The sequence below is a fragment of the Gopherus evgoodei genome, chromosome 2, assembly GCF_007399415.2.
Source record: "Gopherus evgoodei ecotype Sinaloan lineage chromosome 2, rGopEvg1_v1.p, whole genome shotgun sequence".
NCBI classification, from domain to species: Eukaryota; Metazoa; Chordata; order Testudines; family Testudinidae; genus Gopherus; species Gopherus evgoodei.
Genome location: NC_044323.1, coordinates 231,244,151 through 231,263,393, shown reverse-complemented (window position 1 = coordinate 231,263,393; position 19,243 = coordinate 231,244,151). Strand labels below are relative to the sequence as shown.

General features: G+C 39.6%; 1 protein-coding gene across 3 annotated transcripts in view; it reads right to left on the bottom strand.

Annotated features, from left to right (window-relative positions):
• CHD7 (chromodomain helicase DNA binding protein 7) overlaps positions 1 to 19,243 on the bottom strand; it is a 209,649-nt gene that overhangs the window by 31,964 nt on the left and 158,442 nt on the right. For all 3 annotated transcript variants that reach the window (XM_030553154.1, XM_030553153.1, XM_030553155.1), the window contains 7 exons: positions 17,094 to 17,149; positions 14,965 to 15,079; positions 12,054 to 12,137; positions 10,683 to 10,820; positions 10,465 to 10,586; positions 9,749 to 9,992; positions 157 to 333 (listed from right to left, as the gene is read on the bottom strand). In XM_030553154.1, the coding sequence (XP_030409014.1) occupies positions 157 to 333; positions 9,749 to 9,992; positions 10,465 to 10,586; positions 10,683 to 10,820; positions 12,054 to 12,137; positions 14,965 to 15,079; positions 17,094 to 17,149 (936 nt within the window). The remainder of the gene's footprint in view (positions 1 to 156; positions 334 to 9,748; positions 9,993 to 10,464; positions 10,587 to 10,682; positions 10,821 to 12,053; positions 12,138 to 14,964; positions 15,080 to 17,093; positions 17,150 to 19,243) is intronic.

The following is a 19,243-nucleotide window of genomic DNA, read 5'->3' as shown; positions in this document are numbered from 1 at the left end:
TGGCTAGCTAGAAAGTCTTTAAGAAAAGTTTCTCATATAATTCTCTCTCAAAATTGAGCTGATTTAGTGGATAACACAGGAAAAGCTTACAAGTTATCTTCTTAAGAAATTACCAACCAGGACTATGTAAGTACATAAGATTCAAGAAGCCCCTACCAGGTCCATCATCTTCAGTCCTTCCAATAGCTTGCAATTCCTGTTCTTCAGCCTGTGGGCTTCATCAATTACTACACAACGCCATGGAATGTTACGCAACTCAGGGCAATCAGTCAAAATCATTTCAAATGTAGTGATGATAGCATGAAACTTATAGGACCCCTTTATTACCCGACCCTGAAAGAACAGCAATGATTATAATTAGACAACCTTACTAATGAATAAAGAAGATAAAGATTAATTTTTTTAAACTTCTCATTATATATAAAGAAAATTAAAAAAACAGTGCAATGAGCAAAATATTTAAATACAATCATTACCACTGACATCAGAATAAAGGAATGCAAACAAATAAGTCTGCTGCTTTATGCTAAAAGCAGCAAAGAATCCTGTGGCACCTTATAGACTAACAGACGTTTTGGAGCATGAGCTTTCGTGGGTGAATACCCACTTCCTCAGATGCATGTAATGGAAATATCCAGGGGCAGGTATATATATGTGTGCTAGCAAGCAAGCTAGAGATAACGAGGTCAGTTCAATCAGGGAGGATGAGGCCCTGTTCTAGCAGTTGAGGTGTGAAAACCAAGAGAGGAGAAACTGGTTCTGTAATTGGCAAGCCATTCACAGTCTTTGTTCAATCCTGAGCTGATGGTGTCAAATTTGCAGATGAACTGAAGCTCAGCAGTTTCTCTTTGAAGTCTGGTCCTGAAGTTTTTTTGCTGCAGGATGGCCACCTTAAGGTCTGCTATAGTGTGGCCCAGGAGGTTGAAGTGCTCTCCTACAGGTTTTTGTATATTGCCATTCCTAATGTCTGATTTGTGTCCATTTATCCTTTTCCGTAGAGACTGTCCAGTTTGGCCGATGTACATAGCAGAGGGGCATTGCTGGCATATGATGGCGTATATTACATTGGTGGACGTGCAGGTGAATGAACCAGTGATGGTGTGGCTGATCTGGTTAGGTCCTGTGATGGTGTCGCTGGTGTAGATATGTGGGCAGAGTTGGCATCGAGGTTTGTTGCATGGATTGGTTCCTGAGCAAGAGTTATTATGGTGTGGTGTGCAGTTACTGGTGAGAATATGTTTCAGGTTGGCAGGTTGTCTGTGGGCAAGGATTGGCCTGCCACCCAAGGCCTGTGAAAGTGTGGGATCATTGTCCAGGATGGGTTGTAGATCCTTGATGATGCGTTGGAGGGGTTTTAGCTGGGGGCTGTATGTGATGGCCAGTGGAGTCCTGTTGGTTTCTCTCTTGGGTTTGTCTTGCAGTAGGAGGCTTCTGGGTACACATCTGGCTCTGTTGATCTGTTTCCTTATTTCCTCGTGCGGGTATTGTAGTTTTGAGAATGCTTGGTGGAGATTTTGTAGGTGTTGGTCTCTGTCTGAGGGGTTAGAGCAGATGCGGTTGTACCTCAGTGCTTGGCTGTAGACAATGGATCGTGTGATGTGCCCGGGATGGAAGCTGGAGGCATGAAGGTAGGCATAGCCGTCGGTGGGTTTTCGATATAGGGTGGTGTTAATGTGACCATCACTTATTTGCACCGTGGTGTCAAGAAAGTGGACCTCCCGTGTAGATTGGTCCAGGCTGAGGTTGATGGTGGGGTGGAAGCTGTTGAAATCATGGTGGAATTTTTCCAGAGTCTCCTTCCCATGGGTCCAGATGATGAAGATGTCATCAATGTAGCGTAGATAGAGAAGCTCAGCTCTCGCCCACTCACACCCCTTCTCTATCTACGCTACATTGATGACATCTTCATCATCTGGACCCATGGGAAGGAGACTCTGGAAAAATTCCACCATGATTTCAACAGCTTCCACCCCACCATCAACCTCAGCCTGGACCAATCTACACGGGAGGTCCACTTTCTTGACACCACGGTGCAAATAAGTGATGGTCACATTAACACCACCCTATATCGAAAACCCACCGACGGCTATGCCTACCTTCATGCCTCCAGCTTCCATCCCGGGCACATCACACGATCCATTGTCTACAGCCAAGCACTGAGGTACAACCGCATCTGCTCTAACCCCTCAGACAGAGACCAACACCTACAAAATCTCCACCAAGCATTCTCAAAACTACAATACCCGCACGAGGAAATAAGGAAACAGATCAACAGAGCCAGATGTGTACCCAGAAGCCTCCTACTGCAAGACAAACCCAAGAGAGAAACCAACAGGACTCCACTGGCCATCACATACAGCCCCCAGCTAAAACCCCTCCAACGCATCATCAAGGATCTACAACCCATCCTGGACAATGATCCCACACTTTCACAGGCCTTGGGTGGCAGGCCAATCCTTGCCCACAGACAACCTGCCAACCTGAAACATATTCTCACCAGTAACTGCACACCACACCATAACAACTCTTGCTCAGGAACCAATCCATGCAACAAACCTCAATGCCAACTCTGCCCACATATCTACACCAGCGACACCATCACAGGACCTAACCAGATCAGCCACACCATCACTGGTTCATTCACCTGCACGTCCACCAATGTAATATACGCCATCATATGCCAGCAATGCCCCTCTGCTATGTACATCGGCCAAACTGGACAGTCTCTACGGAAAAGGATAAATGGACACAAATCAGACATTAGGAATGGCAATATACAAAAACCTGTAGGAGAGCACTTCAACCTCCTGGGCCACACTATAGCAGACCTTAAGGTGGCCATCCTGCAGCAAAAAAACTTCAGGACCAGACTTCAAAGAGAAACTGCTGAGCTTCAGTTCATCTGCAAATTTGACACCATCAGCTCAGGATTGAACAAAGACTGTGAATGGCTTGCCAATTACAGAACCAGTTTCTCCTCTCTTGGTTTTCACACCTCAACTGCTAGAACAGGGCCTCATCCTCCCTGATTGAACTGACCTCGTTATCTCTAGCTTGCTTGCTAGCACACATATATATACCTGCCCCTGGATATTTCCATTACATGCATCTGAGGAAGTGGGTATTCACCCACGAAAGCTCATGCTCCAAAACGTCTGTTAGTCTATAAGGTGCCACAGGATTCTTTGCTGCTTTTACAGATCCAGACTAACACGGCTACCCTCTGCTACTTGACTGCTTTATGCTGTTTTCTGTTTGTTAATTTTGCACAAGAACCAGTGCTTTATCAACGCACACGAGACACAAAGATAATATGTCACTGCAAAAATTGTATCACATTACACCACAAAAAACAACATATCAATGCAACACCAAGTTTTAGTGTCATTTTTTCCCTTTTTTTGAGAAATTTATCTTCTCCATCAAAGCTGTGTTTGACAGTTCTTTCAAGCATTCTGAATAAACTGGAGGAGAGAGTTCCGTTTTTCTGAGTATTCCATATTTTGTTAATTTATATGTCAGTACTTATGTCTTAGTGTTCACTACATATATAAATCATTAATTCTAATAAGCAGAGTTTTGGAGAGGAACAGATTCACAACTGTGGAAAGATCTTTGCACATATTTCTCCAGTATTTCCATAATATGAAGTAAGAAAATTCTATGGGACAGTTTAGCTGATTACTGAGGGCATCTCCACCATTTACTCTGGTTAGTTAATCCTACATTTTTCAGTACCAGTGTCCAATAAAACCTATTAAATATTTTATTCTGGAAATATTGTGAAGACAATGGACTGGATGTAATTCTGATATATTTCTTCCCAATCTTCTTCAGACAAACAATGTAAACTAGCTTCCAACATGTGTTTTAGTTCCAAAGTCAGTGGTTACAATTTGACAATATTTGACATAGTTGTCATTTGCCCAGCTTTTCCCTCCTCTCATATGCTGAAACCACAGTTACTGTAGGGTAAGTAACTGTATATACTTTTTTATTAACCCGTTCGTTTATAAGCCCACCCCCCCAAGATGGTGAGGTAAAAATAGCAAAAACTGTATGATCCTTTCATTTCAGGGGTTGGAAAATGTTGGCTCATGGCCCTTCAGGGTAAGCCATTAGTGGGCCTGGACGTTTTGTTTACCTGGGGCATTCACAGGCATGGAGTCCCTCAGCTCCGATTGGCTAGGAAGGGCGAACCGCGGCCACTGGGAGCTGAGGGGCTCTATGTCTGCAGATGCTCCAGGTAAACAAAACGACAATGTATTAGCTATTCAATTCAATTATTCCATAGAGTTTAAAATCATCAAATTTTGCTGTAGATCCACTTATAAACCTACTCCTGCTCTTTGATGAGTCACTTTTTTACCAAAAATATTCGGCTTATGAATGAGTGTCAGAATGGATCCCAATGTGGGTAACTAGCAAGCAGTGTCCCTTCTGAATTGTGGAAATGAGGAGTGCCACCTAAGGAGTCGAACCTACATTCTTTTAATGTTTCCATAGCATCTCTCTCTTACCTGATGGGACCAAATGCTTTTAACTGTCTCCTTATCTCTTTTTGTGGCTATATCTGGCTCATTGCTTGGCTTTTTAATCTCATCACAGAAAATTTCAACATGTATCACACACTATCTCCACCTGTTGGTTAGCTGCTGAGTCAGAAGCTGAGTCAGAAGGCCAACATCAGTGCAGATGTTGGCCCTCTGCCTGCTTCAGGAACATGCCAGAACTTGATGCATGTAAACCCACTGACTTTTGTCCAACATTATGACCTTGATATGTTGGGTAGGTTTGATGCCAAGTTCAAGACAGCAGAACTACATATTCTTCTCTTATGGTATCAAGTATAGTTTTGAAAAGAAGGCTGGTAGGTTAAAATGACGGATTTCAGTGAAACTTTGAGACTGAGACCAGATTTGGAATGAATTTAGGATGCAGTCTCAGCACTGACTTGCCCCTGTGAAAAGGTGTGTAGGGAGATCTGGCCATGAGAACTTGGAGCTCATTGACCCTCCATGCTGAGCCGATGGTCACTAGAAAGACCATGTTAAAGGTAAAGTGACATATCCAACAATTGGAAAGCAGCTTAAAGGACAGGAACAATATTGCAATCCCATGTAGAAAACAGGTCTTCAACAGGTACTTAAGTATGCAGGAGGGTCCTTAAATGAATCTTGATTCTGACATGTGAGAAGCCTGAGTATGACTGAATGGAAGCAGGACATGATGATACTGTTGCAAGATGGACTTTGGGAGAACTAAATGCCAATCCAGTTTGTTTCTGGTTCAGAATATAGTTGAAGATCTGTGGTGTCAGAACCTCAACTGAGTCCATGTTATATTAGGCTGTCCAACAGTTTCCATTTGGAGGAGGAGATTTCCAAGCAGAATGCTTCCTATTCTGTATGAGGAGTTTTTTAACCTGTTGAGAACAGTCTTTTAGTGGTGCTCAATCAGTCAACATCTAAGCCAACAGGTGCCGCAACTGCAGGTCTAGGATATCATATCTGGGAAGATCAAGAAGGGAGATCTGAATGGAAACGTGCAAGAGATCTGACAGTCAAAACTACTGTGTCCAATTGGGAGCCATTAAGGTCCACATGACCTTGTCCTGTCTGACTTTGGATATCACTGTACGCATCAAGGGAACCAGGGAAAAGGCACATTTGAGACCAGTAGTCCACTGTAGCAGAAAGATGTCTCATTAGAAGCCCAGGTTTATGCCCTCCCTGGGTAGAAGTTCATTTATTTGGCACTGTCCTCCATGGTGATCAGATCAATTACTGGAGCCCTCCAATGGCAAAATATCAGCTCTGTGATAGATTTCTGCAGCAGCCACTCTTGGCTGGTTACCATCTGCCTGCTTCAGAAGTTTATCATGTCACGGCTAGTATCTGTAAGGTTCCTGTTTGGATGACACCATGTCCACAGCCTGACAACTTCTTGGCAGTGAGGGGATGATTAAACACATCCTTGATTGTTGATATAGTGTATTCCAGATAGGCTATCCATAAAGATCTGCAGCATAGAGCTCTTCAGGAATGCCACTTAAGTCAGCCAGATGTTCCTGAACTCCAGGATGTTCATATGCAGCACAAATTACCCTGGCACCAGATGCCATTCATCTGCAGGTGGTCTAGGAGGCATCCTAACCTGTTTGAGGCATCTGATGAGGCACAAGAGTAAAATGTTTCTCCAAACAGATAAAGGCTATTTGGGTTCTTGTCATTAGCAGTACTCCTCTTATTCCAATTGTTCCTGTAGTGCCTTGTTTGATTTCAGTTGCTCCTGAAATGACTAAGGAGCCTGGCCTGGGGTGGGCATAACAGTACTTAAACCCAGATTGAAGAACCTAGTACTGTTTCTCTATCCATGTTTCAGTCAAGTTATTATGATTGGTGTATGCCCCAGGGTTTTAAACCCTCATTTATGGGGAGGGTGATTCTGACAACAACTAGTCCTGCCAGAATGTTGAACAACTTGTGAGATTTCTCTTATATGACCAAATTCTATCTCCAGAGTCTCAGCAATTCTAATAAGCAGCTCTTGGAATGACCTGAAGTCATCCAGCACTAGTATCGGTTCCAAGAATACCGTCAGATGACAATGACAGGCCCTTTGGTGGTGAAACAGGACATTGCTGATTCATAGATTCTAGGACTGGAGGGGACCTCGAGAGGTCATCAAGTCCAGTGCCTTGCTCTCATGGCAGGACCAATTACTGTCTATCCGGGATGGTCTAGACATTTATCTAACCTACTCTTAAATATCTCCAGAGATAGAGATTCCACAACCTCCTTAGGCAATTTATTGTTTAACCAACCTGATAGTTAGGAACTTTTTCCTAATGTCCAACCTAAACCTCCTTTGCTGCAGTTTAAGCCCACTGATCCTTGTTCTATCCTTAAGAGGCTATGATGAACAAGTTTTCTCCCTCCTCAAGACATCCTTTTAGATACCTTAAAACTGCTATCATGTCCCCTCTCAGTCTTTTCTTTTCCAAACTAAACAAACTTATGAAGGAAGACTGAAAGAATTGGGTCATGTTCTCTAGACCTTTAATCATTCTTGTTGCTCTTCTCTGGACCCTCTCCAACTTTTCCACATCTTTCTTGAAATGCAGTGCCCACAACTGGACACAATACTCCAGTTGAGGCCTAACCAGCGCAGAGTAGAGCGGAAGAATGATTTCTCCTGTCTTGCTCACAACACACCTGTTAATGCATCCCAGAATCATGTCTTTTTTTGCAACAGCATCACACTGTTGACTTATATTTAGCTTGTGGTCCACTATAACCCCTAGATCCCTTTCTGCCATACCCCTTCCTAGACAGTCTCTTCCCATTCTGTATGTGTGAAACTGATTGTTCCTTCCTAATTGGAGCACTTTACATTTGTCTTTGTTAAATTTCATTCTGATACTCTACTCTGGGGTCTGGCTCTTCCTGGTCATCTAATATAGGTGATGTGGGCAGAGAAGTAGAAAGGAATGGGAGCTGTTCCTCAAATGCAGTGGAGATATCATCTCCTCGAGATCTGTAAGGACAAACTCTAGCAGGCCCATCAGGTGTATGGCTGGCTTGTTTGGTAGTGAATAGACCAATGCCATTCCTGTCATGAGGGCAGCTGAACATGACTAGGGGAACTGGAAGGCCTTTCAGGGGACGCTGACCACAAATCTCAGGGGAGAAGTTTCCTGCTTGAAAATAGCAAGAATATGAGACCTGGTGACAGGGAGGAGGAACAGACTTACTCTATGGAAAACAGGGTGTACATCAGTACCAGTAACTGTCTTGGCTTCCTAGCAGCTTATATATGGTTTTAGGCATCAACTCAGGAGGGTGCGCTGCTGGAGCGGGGATCAGTGCTCAAGAAGGCCCTCCCTCTGTGCCACACATTGCACTGGGAACTCATCTGATTCTCCACCATGACTTCCAAGTCTTTTTTTAGAGTCACTGTTTCCCAGGAGAGAGTCCCTCATTCTGTAAACATGGATTTTGTTCCTAGATATACAACTTCACTTTTGGCTGTACAGAAACACACACTGCTTGGTTGTGCCCACCTGGATAAGTGATCCAGATTACATTTCATCAGTTACCTGTCTTCTTTATTGGTTACCACTCCCACAATCTCTCTGCCATCTGCAGACCTTATTGATTACTGATTTTATATTTATCAATTTTATATTTTCTTCTAGTTAATTTATAAACATATTAAATTGCTTAGGAACAAAAACTGAAGGACTCCAGCAGAAACACACCTGCTCAATTATTATGATTATCTGTTTACAATTACATTTTTGAAATTTATCCATTAGCTAATTTTTAATCCATTTAATGCCAAATTTGTACCATTCTAGTTATTTTAATGAAAATGTGTGAAGCCAAGTCAAATGTCTTACAGAACTCTAAGTATTTCACATCAACACTATTATTCTTTATCAATTAAACTTGTAATCTCATCCAAAAAGGTATCAAGTTAATTCAATAGGGATCTATTTTCCATAAACCATGTTCATTGGCATTAATTATAAACTGAAGCCCTATTATTCAGAAGACAAGTACAGTGAAGCTGCAGTTTTTATATCCTTCTACTTTCCTAATACTATTTTGCCCGCACCAACAACCTCCCTGCTTTAGACTTACTAGCTCACGTCCAAATACTGACTAGTAAACAAACTAGCTATCTGCCAGAGGTCATGGCATCTCATTCTTTTTAATAATAAAAAACCTGCACTAAATTTATCAGAAGTTAAAGAGGACAGTAATAACTGAACTATGTTGTCTCTACTATTCAGCAACATACAAAAGGGTGGATTTGAGGATCATATTTTCTTTATCCAATTATAAGTTTTTAAAATGTCTGTTTCTCCCTATAGCCCTAACACCTATCATCCCAACTAATTCTTTATTTCTAGCATGTTCTATTCAAAGTGCTTTTGGGGGTTTATTTATTTTATTTTTCTGGATTTTTAGCTATTTTGGAGTTTTATGCAAGTGTCCAAAATCAGAGGTTTTGGGGTTCTTTGTATATGCTGTTGTGAGAAAAGTCCATTGTATTACTTTAATATAGTACTGTGCACTTTAATGAAGAAATGTTTTAAACGGCTATATATTCAAGTGCACATGGGGACCTTTAGTGCGCACCAGCAAGGTCTACACAGATCAGTTAATGCACAGCACATTAGAAATCACGCCCCTGTAATATTACTCTGCTTAGATAAGGCTTTAGATACAAGTAACCATGGGAAGAAGGGATAGCTCAGTGGTCTGAGCATTGGCCTGCTAAACCCCCAAGGTTGTGAGTTCAATCCTTGAGGGGGCCATTTGGGGAACTGGGGTAGAAATCTGGGGATTGGTCCTGCTTTGAGCAGGGGGTTGGACTAGATGATCTCCTGAGGTCCCTTCCAACCCTAATATTCTATGATTTCCAGTGTTAAGTGCATAACCACTGCTTTTTTTTTTTTTTTTTTTTTTTTGGGTATTGGGGTTAAAACCTAAAATTAGAAGCCCTAACTACTCACTTTCCGATATTCTCCTTCACGCACAATGGCTTATCAAGATTGTAGTAATCTCAAGAAATATTTGTGCAATTTATGGAAGCTGATAATATAGAAATTTCCATTAAGCGGGATTCTACCTTAGCAGTATTAGAAATTGATGTTCAAAGCACATAAAACTCAACCCACTATAGCCTCATTACTTGATTTTTTTAAATTACAGTTTTACAAAATTCCAAAAAGTACCTGTGGATCTTTAAAGTACATTTCATACAACTGAATGGTCCGCCGGCTGGCTTGACTCCCATGATACACAACCACATTCAACTCTGTCCAGGTGCGGAACTCCCTTTCCCAATTAGGAATTGTGGACAGTGGAGCAATGACCAAGAAAGGACCATGGATTCCTTTCAAATAGATCTCATAGAGAAATGTAATAGACTGGATAGTTTTTCCCAACCCCATTTCATCTGCTAAAATGCAGTTTCGTCTGAAAAATAACACAAATGGCTCTATTATGACTCTATTCTGAATATGACATTTACAAAACAAAAACATCTGTAAAGCTAAAATCTGCAAGATCAGATATATAAATTAATAGATTAGTATGGATTTAAACAGGACATAACACTCTCAAAAAGTTTCAAATAAATATATTAGCTGGTGTTGCAACAGGATCATTATATTTCTCATTATACAGTTCTCAAGTATAGGTGTGTGCGTATATATATGTTTGTCAAATAACAAAGACATGTCTTTATTATGTAACATGATTTATATATATATTATCTATAATAATAAAAACTATTAACTTTATGTAATCCACATAATAAAAATAGTTAACATAATTCTGAAGTCTCACTTTTAAAAGACTATAAAACATTTAAAATATTAACATTAAATTTAAACTACAAAATCTGCTCTAAAGCAGCAGTTCTACAATAAAAAGTTACTTTACGCACGTGTTATACCAGTTGAAAAGAAGCCAGTTTACTCCCTCCAACTGGTATTCCCTGAGTTTGTTATTGTTTTTATACTCCCTGGAATTCTCCGATTTCTTCCAGTCATCGGCAGGAGGTCGCTCCTGTTTCAAATACAGCAAATCCCATTAGTGGTTTCTGAAAGACCACATTACTTAGCTATTTTCAAATAAAATCCTCTATACAGAGCCAATTCTTACCACACGCTCCATTTGTGGCTCCCTAGACATCAGTTTCTCAAATTCTTCAATCTTAGCTTGGTCTATGTCTTGCTTCAGCTCCCATGTGCTGTCTTCATAAGGAAGTGAACACCATTTCACCAGATAATGAGTAACAGGCTTTGTTTTTGATCAATAGTTAAAGAAAGGATAAAATTAGATTCAAATGTAAAACAATACAACAACCTTTTCTACATGACATGTAACTAATTAAAGGAAACCTGCAGTGTAACATGAAAGATATTCTAGATACTACATACAATGAAAAAGAATTAACAGATTTTTTTTAGAAAATGTCTTTAAAACAGCCAGAAGGATAATCTAACAGCAGGCTAATCTGTTGTAAACCTGATGATTTAAGATAAAAATGAAGGGAATGCAGTTGACCACCAAGATGAGTGGCAAAGCTAAATTTTGTAATTTTAAATTCCTAAAATTAATCAAAGTTTAGAATAAATGAAAAAAACAACAACTTTGCTTTACAATTATGACGGTCCCCTGTCTTTGCCACACATTCAGATGGTGAGCTGTATTTGTCTTGTCCATGTATCACCACAAACTTTGCAGTAGGAAATCCAGAATCACTGAAACAGCAACTGTCAAGGGGAGACATCACTATTCATTGATGCAGTGATAAACCAGAAATAGATATTATTAAAGCCTTTTCTGCTCTCAAGAACAGGATGGCCCACTGGAGTCCTCCTGGAAGTCAACCATGCAAGTGATCCTGCTCAGGGGATGGGGTCATAAATGATGAGCTGACAATTTAGGTTCTTGTGCAATGATGATTAGAGAGGATTAACAAAGTGCCTAGCTCCTTTGGTGATGGTGAATTAGAAATGCAGATTAGATATGGTTTAATAACTATTTAGCTGTACGTTTAACCTCTATAATGTCCAGTACACTTTCTTTTAAAAAGTTAGCAATTACCATGACAGCTTTATTTTACAAAAATAGCTACATTATTAAACTACATGCTTTTTCTACTTTACAGACATATCCAGAGGGCAATAGCTTAGTAATAGTTCAAAATGCTACATACATTTCCTAAAGAGCAAAATGCTAAAAACTAGACCTCTTGTCTTGTTCTGATCAGGTGAACTGGAAACCAGGCTTTTTAACATTTGAAATGTACTGTTGAATATCCAAAAACAATTCACTAAAGAGTGGTAGAATATTAGGTCTATGAACTTTACTGCAGCAATATGTGTATACATATACATATCCCTGTCATAATGCTCTCTATCTTCACTTCTACAGGATGAAATAAGTCATTAAAAACCTACTGAAGTTTCTAATATTTATATAGGCAGGTGTACAAATGGCTGAAAATGTACCGACAGTTTTCTTTACCTCTCCATTATCATCTGTGCTACGTGAAAAATCCATTATTCTATCAACTTCCACATAGTCTGGATTAAAAAGCTCATCATCAATCTGTTGAAAGACAGCAGGCAAAAAAACCAAAACAAAATAAAAACTTTGTTAGCCTTTCCTTGGAACAAAAATTATACTTTTCACCAGGTAACAATATTTTGGGTTATGGTAACATAAAATTTATATTTGGCAACCTTCAGTATGTTAATTGAAATGCCACAATTCAGCAAGATCATTCCCCATGAGGAAATCAGACTTCTCAGACTTTGTTAACTGGGCCTCTTAATTACTGTGTGAAACCTTTTACTGTGAGAGAATGTTTAAGAATATTTTAAATGAAGTGTGAAATTACAATTCACTAATGAGCAATCGAAAAGGCTTATGGCATGGAATGCATTTAGCATTCTTGAAAACTACAGCTTGCAATAAAGAAATTAGAGCCGCGTACACTAAGTGCCATTAGATTACCATAACTACAGGAGTTGTCAGACTGCTTTATAAGCAAGATTCAGAGAATATTATTCCAAAAAATGGAAAGCAAACTAAACATACTCCCCTTCCTGAAGTTTATAATTTGTAACCTCCCTCTTCCACCCCAAGTTCTTTACTCAGTGATATATGTACAGAAATGCTCTCTTTCATTCTTTTGCTTTGTACTCAACTACTTTGATGGCTGTGTGTGGTGAGGAGAAAGGTAAGGAAGAGTTGTAAGAATGTATACAGTTTAATATTTTGACAGCTTACTCAAATAAAAAACATCTACAAGCACTTGTTAAACAGAAATAGTACACTCCCAAATATAAATAGTAAAAAAGTGAAATATGTGGTCTGGTCACCTGTTACATCAGTAGTCCCCAACGTGGTGTCTGCGGGCGCCATGGTGCCCACCGGGGCATTTATGTGTGCCCATCTAGTGCCCAGCAGGGGAGAGAAGCTGGGGCCCCATGCCTGCCAGGGGCAGAGAATTCCGGGGCTGCAGGCTGTGGGGTTCTCTGTCCCTGGCAGGCGCGGGGCTGTGGTTTCTCTCCGTCTTCTCTGGGACTGCAGGTGCCGGTGTTCTCTGTCCCCGGTAGGCACCGGGCTGCAGCTTCCCCCCGGCTTTGAAGCCGGAGAGAAGCTGCGGTCCCGCCCCTGCCGGAGACAGAGAACTCCAGGGCTGCAGGTGCCAGTGTTCTCTGTCCCTGGCAGGCTCAGGGCCGTGACTTAAGACGGAGAGAAACTGGGGCCCTGCGCCTGCCAGGGACAGAGAACTCCGGGGCTGCAGGCTTCATTCTATGTTAAAGAAAGAATAAGTATATTTGGACCAGCAGTTCAACAATGTTTAACTTTTTTAAAATATCTCAGATGAAAACTGTTTATGATATTTATTTTGTAAAATTCCTTAATTTTTCTTACAGGTAGATACAAAAGAGCAAATTCACATGGTAAGGTGAAACAGTAATTGCGGAATAATTTAATTAATACCTTTTACATGTAAAATTACCCTTTTTCTCTTATAGATTCATATATTATGTAATATTAAATATGATGTTGTTCATATTATTTAATGTACAAATACAAAATAGGCCTTGAAAAATTGTTGGCGTCTGCCACACTCTTCTGAAAAAGTGATTGTGCTACTGGCCACAAAAAGGTTGGGGACCACTGGGTTACATAAATTTCACAATGTTGTGTCATTAACCAATTTTTCTAGAGTGCATCTAAGACACATTTTGGCAAATATATCAAGTATCGGGGTTCTTTTGAGATAGTCATTTAATCTGAATGTTCCTTAGTCATTAGAATAACCTGATACAGCTGTCCTCCCACTTTCTAATTAATTCAAAGGCATCTTTTAGATGTTTTGACCCATGGCTCATAGACATTTTGTACCTACTTGTAAAAGCACAGAATGTGGAAAATAATAGAATTCTGGTAAAATTTACACAAATCTCTCTGCTAACTGTATTTGGTCAGAAACCAACAGTGATTTTTTAATGGAAGTTTCCAATTCCCTATTGGCCCTGCTTAGCCTGAAGTACTCTATTAAATAAAAATTCATAAAAAAAGATCAGGGCACTAAACCCTTTATTTCAAATTACTAAATTTTGCTGAAAGGTAAGGTTTCACAAGGATTGACAAACCAGAAAAGCTGCCCCTTTATTGGCAAGACCTCTGCTATAGTACTGCTTGTGGCTCTAAGTGAAATTAAATTGGTGATCAAAAGCTCAGAGTCCCTAGTGGGCAGTAGTCCAAATCACAGAAAATTGCCATGCATTTTTCTGGCATAACTGGCTGCTCAGAGGAGAGCTCTGGTACCGATTCTGCAGGAGACTCAGTCTTTTCAGTGACTATGGATAGCTGAGTAGGGCTTACATTATTGTCCAAGTCTGAATTTTAAGATCAACAATTTGCTAATGTCTATTTACTTACAACCCATATGGCTAACCTAAAAAACATGTTTAAATTTAAAAGAACCCTTCCATACCTGCGTGTCATCTTAAAATTTTAAAGAGACCTTTGTCTCCAATTCTCTTCTTCAGGATAGAGATGCTACGAGTCAGGATAATATCACAATCATTTCCACATTAAATTGTGGTGGGATTAAGTTCTCTTAGAACAAATAAGCAACAGGAAGACCAAGTAACTTCCTGTTTATAAAAGTGAGCAATTAACCATTTACCAGTAAGAAACAGCAATAAACTATAAATGGAAACTATGTAACTTTATGTAACTGAATTCAAAAGCCTCTGAATTTAGTTTAAGAATATTTTTACATTGTGATGAAAGCTAATTTTATATCAACAAGATGTTCAAAATCTTATCTACATATAAGAGATTAAGCATTTATGAGAATATCTTTTTTTAAAAAAAAATCTAACTGAAATAGTTATGAAAACAGTCATACCTCTGAGAGGAACTTGTTCTGACCCTGCTTTGCCTTAAACCGCTTAACCTTTTGCTGAATTCTCTTGTCTTTGTCCAACTGTTCTACAGATGCCCACTGACAATGAAGGTAAGAGCTAGAAGATAGAAGAAAGAAAAACTTCTTCAAAGCAATCCCAGCCCAAATGTTTCCACTGCGTACTACTATTTGCTTCCCTGCATCTATCTATTCCTTTCTCTGATTTCCTCCCAAACTTTTACTGGAAACTGAACAGAGTAGCACCATGTTATCTGGAATACCAGATACTATCTTTCATTTAACTAATCACCTTTACTGACAGCAATCATACTTATTATCTAATAAAGGTACTGGTCAGAATAATCAGTATGGCTCATATATATATATATATACACACACCTCACACTTCTGGCCTTTAGCTTAGAGTGCTCAAGATAAATTTTATTGGGAGCATTCAGAATATGTAACAAGACAAAAATGTACACTCTATAAACTTCATTACTTATTAATTCAAAAGTATAGTGGGATTAAAACTCATTGAAACGGTCTAAAAATACCTTTAAATCCATTGTGTTACATAGTGCATATCTCTAATGTAGAGCTGTAATTAGAGGCCCTGTGCAAGCCAATTAGCACTACAAGACAATTTTAATCATACTTTTGGGAATATTCCATAATCAATAGCTTAAGCCTTAACATATTTTCTTAAAGATTAAACGTTCCATCATCATAAACCTGCAATTAAAATTGGTTTTATTTTAAAATTTTGTTTTTAAGTAATAAAAAGTTCAATATCAAGTTATACAATTACTATAAATAACACATAAGCATTGGTCACATGTGGTTAACACTACAATAAGAATTACAAATAGAATGAAACAAAATAAACCTGATTTAAGCTATTAATCATCTCAGATCAATGTGAAACAAAGAACAATAAACCTGGGTAGTTTAGCTGCTTATATTTGATAATCAGTATAGTTAAACGCAGGGCGGGTACAAGGATGTTTCAGACCCTAGGCGCCCGCTCCCCTCCCCGCAGCAGCTCCCCACACCCCACCCTAAAGCGCCCCCCTGTGGCAGCTCCCCTCTGCTCTGCCTCCTCCCCAAGCATGCTGTCACCACTCCACTTCTCCCGTCTCCCAGGCTTGCGGTGCCAATCAGCTGTTTGGCACCGCAAGCCTGGGAGGGAGAAGCAGAGCGGGGCAGCATGCTCAGGGGAGGAGGTGGTGCAGAGGTGAGCTGGGGAAGGGAGCGATTCCCCTGCATGCCGCGCCCCCCCTTAATTGCTGCAGGCAGCCCTCCCCGCACCCCCCTGCCCCAGGTCCCTCCGCCTAAATGCCAACGACGACTGGGGCGGCCAAAGAGCTGGCCACCGCAGTCGCCACCGAAGGACCCGAAATGCCGCCTCCCCAAATGCTAGCTCTGGTCACCTAATGGGTTGCACCAGCCCTGATCAACCTGCAATTAACTGGAAATGAAAGTGAATTTCTATCATATGTTGAAATTTATTTTACCATTTTAATATACTGTTTCTCGTTCAGCCCCTACTCTTTCTCCCTTCCCTAAAAAGGAAAATGCACTAGAGTTCAGAGTCAAATGTGATACAACATGTTTCCATTGCTAATACTGGACATTCCAGGAAAATTTAGCTGCCATCATGAAACTGTTGGAAATAAAATTCTATTTAGCAGTCTAATCAAATGTCAGACATTTTGTTGAACACTCACTTTTTTGGGGGAAGGAATGAAAAGGTTAATTATTTTGATGACCTTTTTGTAAATTAAGAAATTAAGGCTCCAATGCTGCAGTCAGATCTATGGAGGCCTAGACGCCTGTCTGCATGGATCTACCTGCAGAATCAGGGCCCTATCGAGCAAAAATCAAAGCCAGTTTGATCTTGCTCTTAAAATGGTTTCATTTAGAGAAAAAACTTAAATCATACAGATAAGAATGTATTCAGTCACCAAATCTAGCACCATGCCAATGCCAAAATGCCTATTATTTATTATTCATTGTTTAAGGTGAAATGTTAATAATGTGTCACTTTCTAAATATAATTTTGAACAAAATATTCGGAATCTGCTGATATTTTTAAGGAAAAAGGTAACAAAAGTTACAAGATTACTTACAAGTTTTTGTACTTTACATAGAATTCCTCTGTTTCCACTTCCTCTCCATTCTCCATCTGTAACAAAATAAGATTTCAACTGTGTGTTGAACCACTAAATATCTCACTAGTTTTAATCATTCCCTCCAACTAAAGTACAGTATATTGTTGAAAGGTATTACTGATTAAAGTTTCAGAAGAGCGCGCACATGTATGTGGGGGGGGAGGGGGGGGGAGATGTATGAAGGGAAATGGAGAAAAGGATATGGGTAAGAAGTTTCCTCCATCAGCTTACTCAAGCACATATTACACTGCTTAGTACAACTTCCAAAACATGAATCATTTTAACTCCTCCCTAACCACATGCAGCTTCATTCACAACAACCTCACCCCAAATCTGGCTTTCTGCCAAACCCACAGTGTTAAATAGAAGCCAAGCGTACCATTTTCTCAGGCAGCAGCCAATTAGCAACTGCACTCCTGAATACCATATGTATTATTTTTGGCCGGATCATGGCAACTTTACATTGTGGGTTTTGTAACATTTTAAAATAGACTTTTAAAGGGGGTTTATGCCTCCATATAGTTAACAACACTAAACAAGAAGCCATATAAAACTAAGCCTTGTATTTCTGCTATAATTTTAGTGCATCACTGTTCATGGATTTAGTTTTACTCAATGGTGCAATTAAATTCACTCAGGCAAGATGTCTCACGTACAGAGCAGCCAAATTAAATTAACACCAAAATACTATATTTAAGCAAGGTTGAATTTGTGATAGAAACCAGCAAAGCCAAGGGCATTCAGTGTTAAGGGTTGAGACTGTGCTTAACTCATCCCTGGTGCCAGAGTATGGGGAAGCATATGGCATGTAATTCAACAAAGTCTTATTCCTGAACTCTGCTATAGGACAAATTAAGGACAAATTTGAGGACCGCCTCAAATTTAGGATTTTGTTTATTTCACAACATTAAGCTAAACAGTTGTTGTGTTAATATGCTTTGGAACTGTTACTGTCTATTATATAATAACAATTTTCAAAACTGACGGCACATATAAGCAGGGTCAGTTCTTGGGGTTCTGTGAAAAGTATTATTTGCAGAGCTACATATACTTACATTCCCTCCTATGCCTTGAATCCTCATCTCCACATATTCCATCCCTACCCTTAAACCCCCCTTACAGATGGAGAAAGGGTGTGATGTCCTGAGACAAAGAGGAGACTACTTATCTGCAAGTATTAAAAATATTTTGCTCACTAGATATTCTATTCATTCATTCCACTGCTACTAACAGTAGCAATAGCTGCTCTCAAGCTCTGTTCCAGTACACTTATGTTTCTACTTTTTGCAATAGCAACAATAGCTGCTCTCAGCTCTGTCCTAGCATACTTGTGTTTCTATGCTTTGCTTCACCAAGTACTCTCTCTCTTAATATACCAGGGAGAAACTAACACCATCCTACACCATGCTCCCTTCGCCCCCTTCCCAGGAAAGGAAGTAACACTACCCCTCCACTGAGATCTCCATACAGAGTTACATCAGGTGAGAGAAGGAAAGGTGTTCTTTATATCCATCTCCAGTTTCTCCCAGCTCCTATGTAGAAAGAGATGAATAATTCCCAGTTCTAATTCTGCAGGGGTAGGTTGTGCAGCCGCACTATGAAGACACCTCCAAAAGAGGGAGTTTGAACTCTGCCAAGGCTTTCCCACTCAAGACAACTAATGGCATATGGAGATTTCTGAATTGTATATTTGTATTTGGAGGAACTAACATAACAGAAGTACAAACTCCAACTAGGAGTATTTTAGTAACCTGAATCTTGTCAGCATCTCTATGTGATATCAACCATTTAGGAAAGTAGCTCCTAGTAAAAAAAATAAAATAAAATAAAATAAAATAAAATAAAATAATCAGATATAAATATCCTGGCAATCATTTTAGAACTTGTACTTTATTACACTATGGCCTAATCTCTCTATTTTCATTTTTAAATTGAAAATTTTAAATGCCAATATCATCTGAAAACTGATTGATGTGTATAACATCCACATAAACAAAAATGTTTGCTAACTTTAAAGTTATTAATTTAGCATACTTCTGCTAGGGTTTAGCCTCATGAAAATGTCTCCACTCAATTGATAAATTAACAACACAACAATTTACACTGAA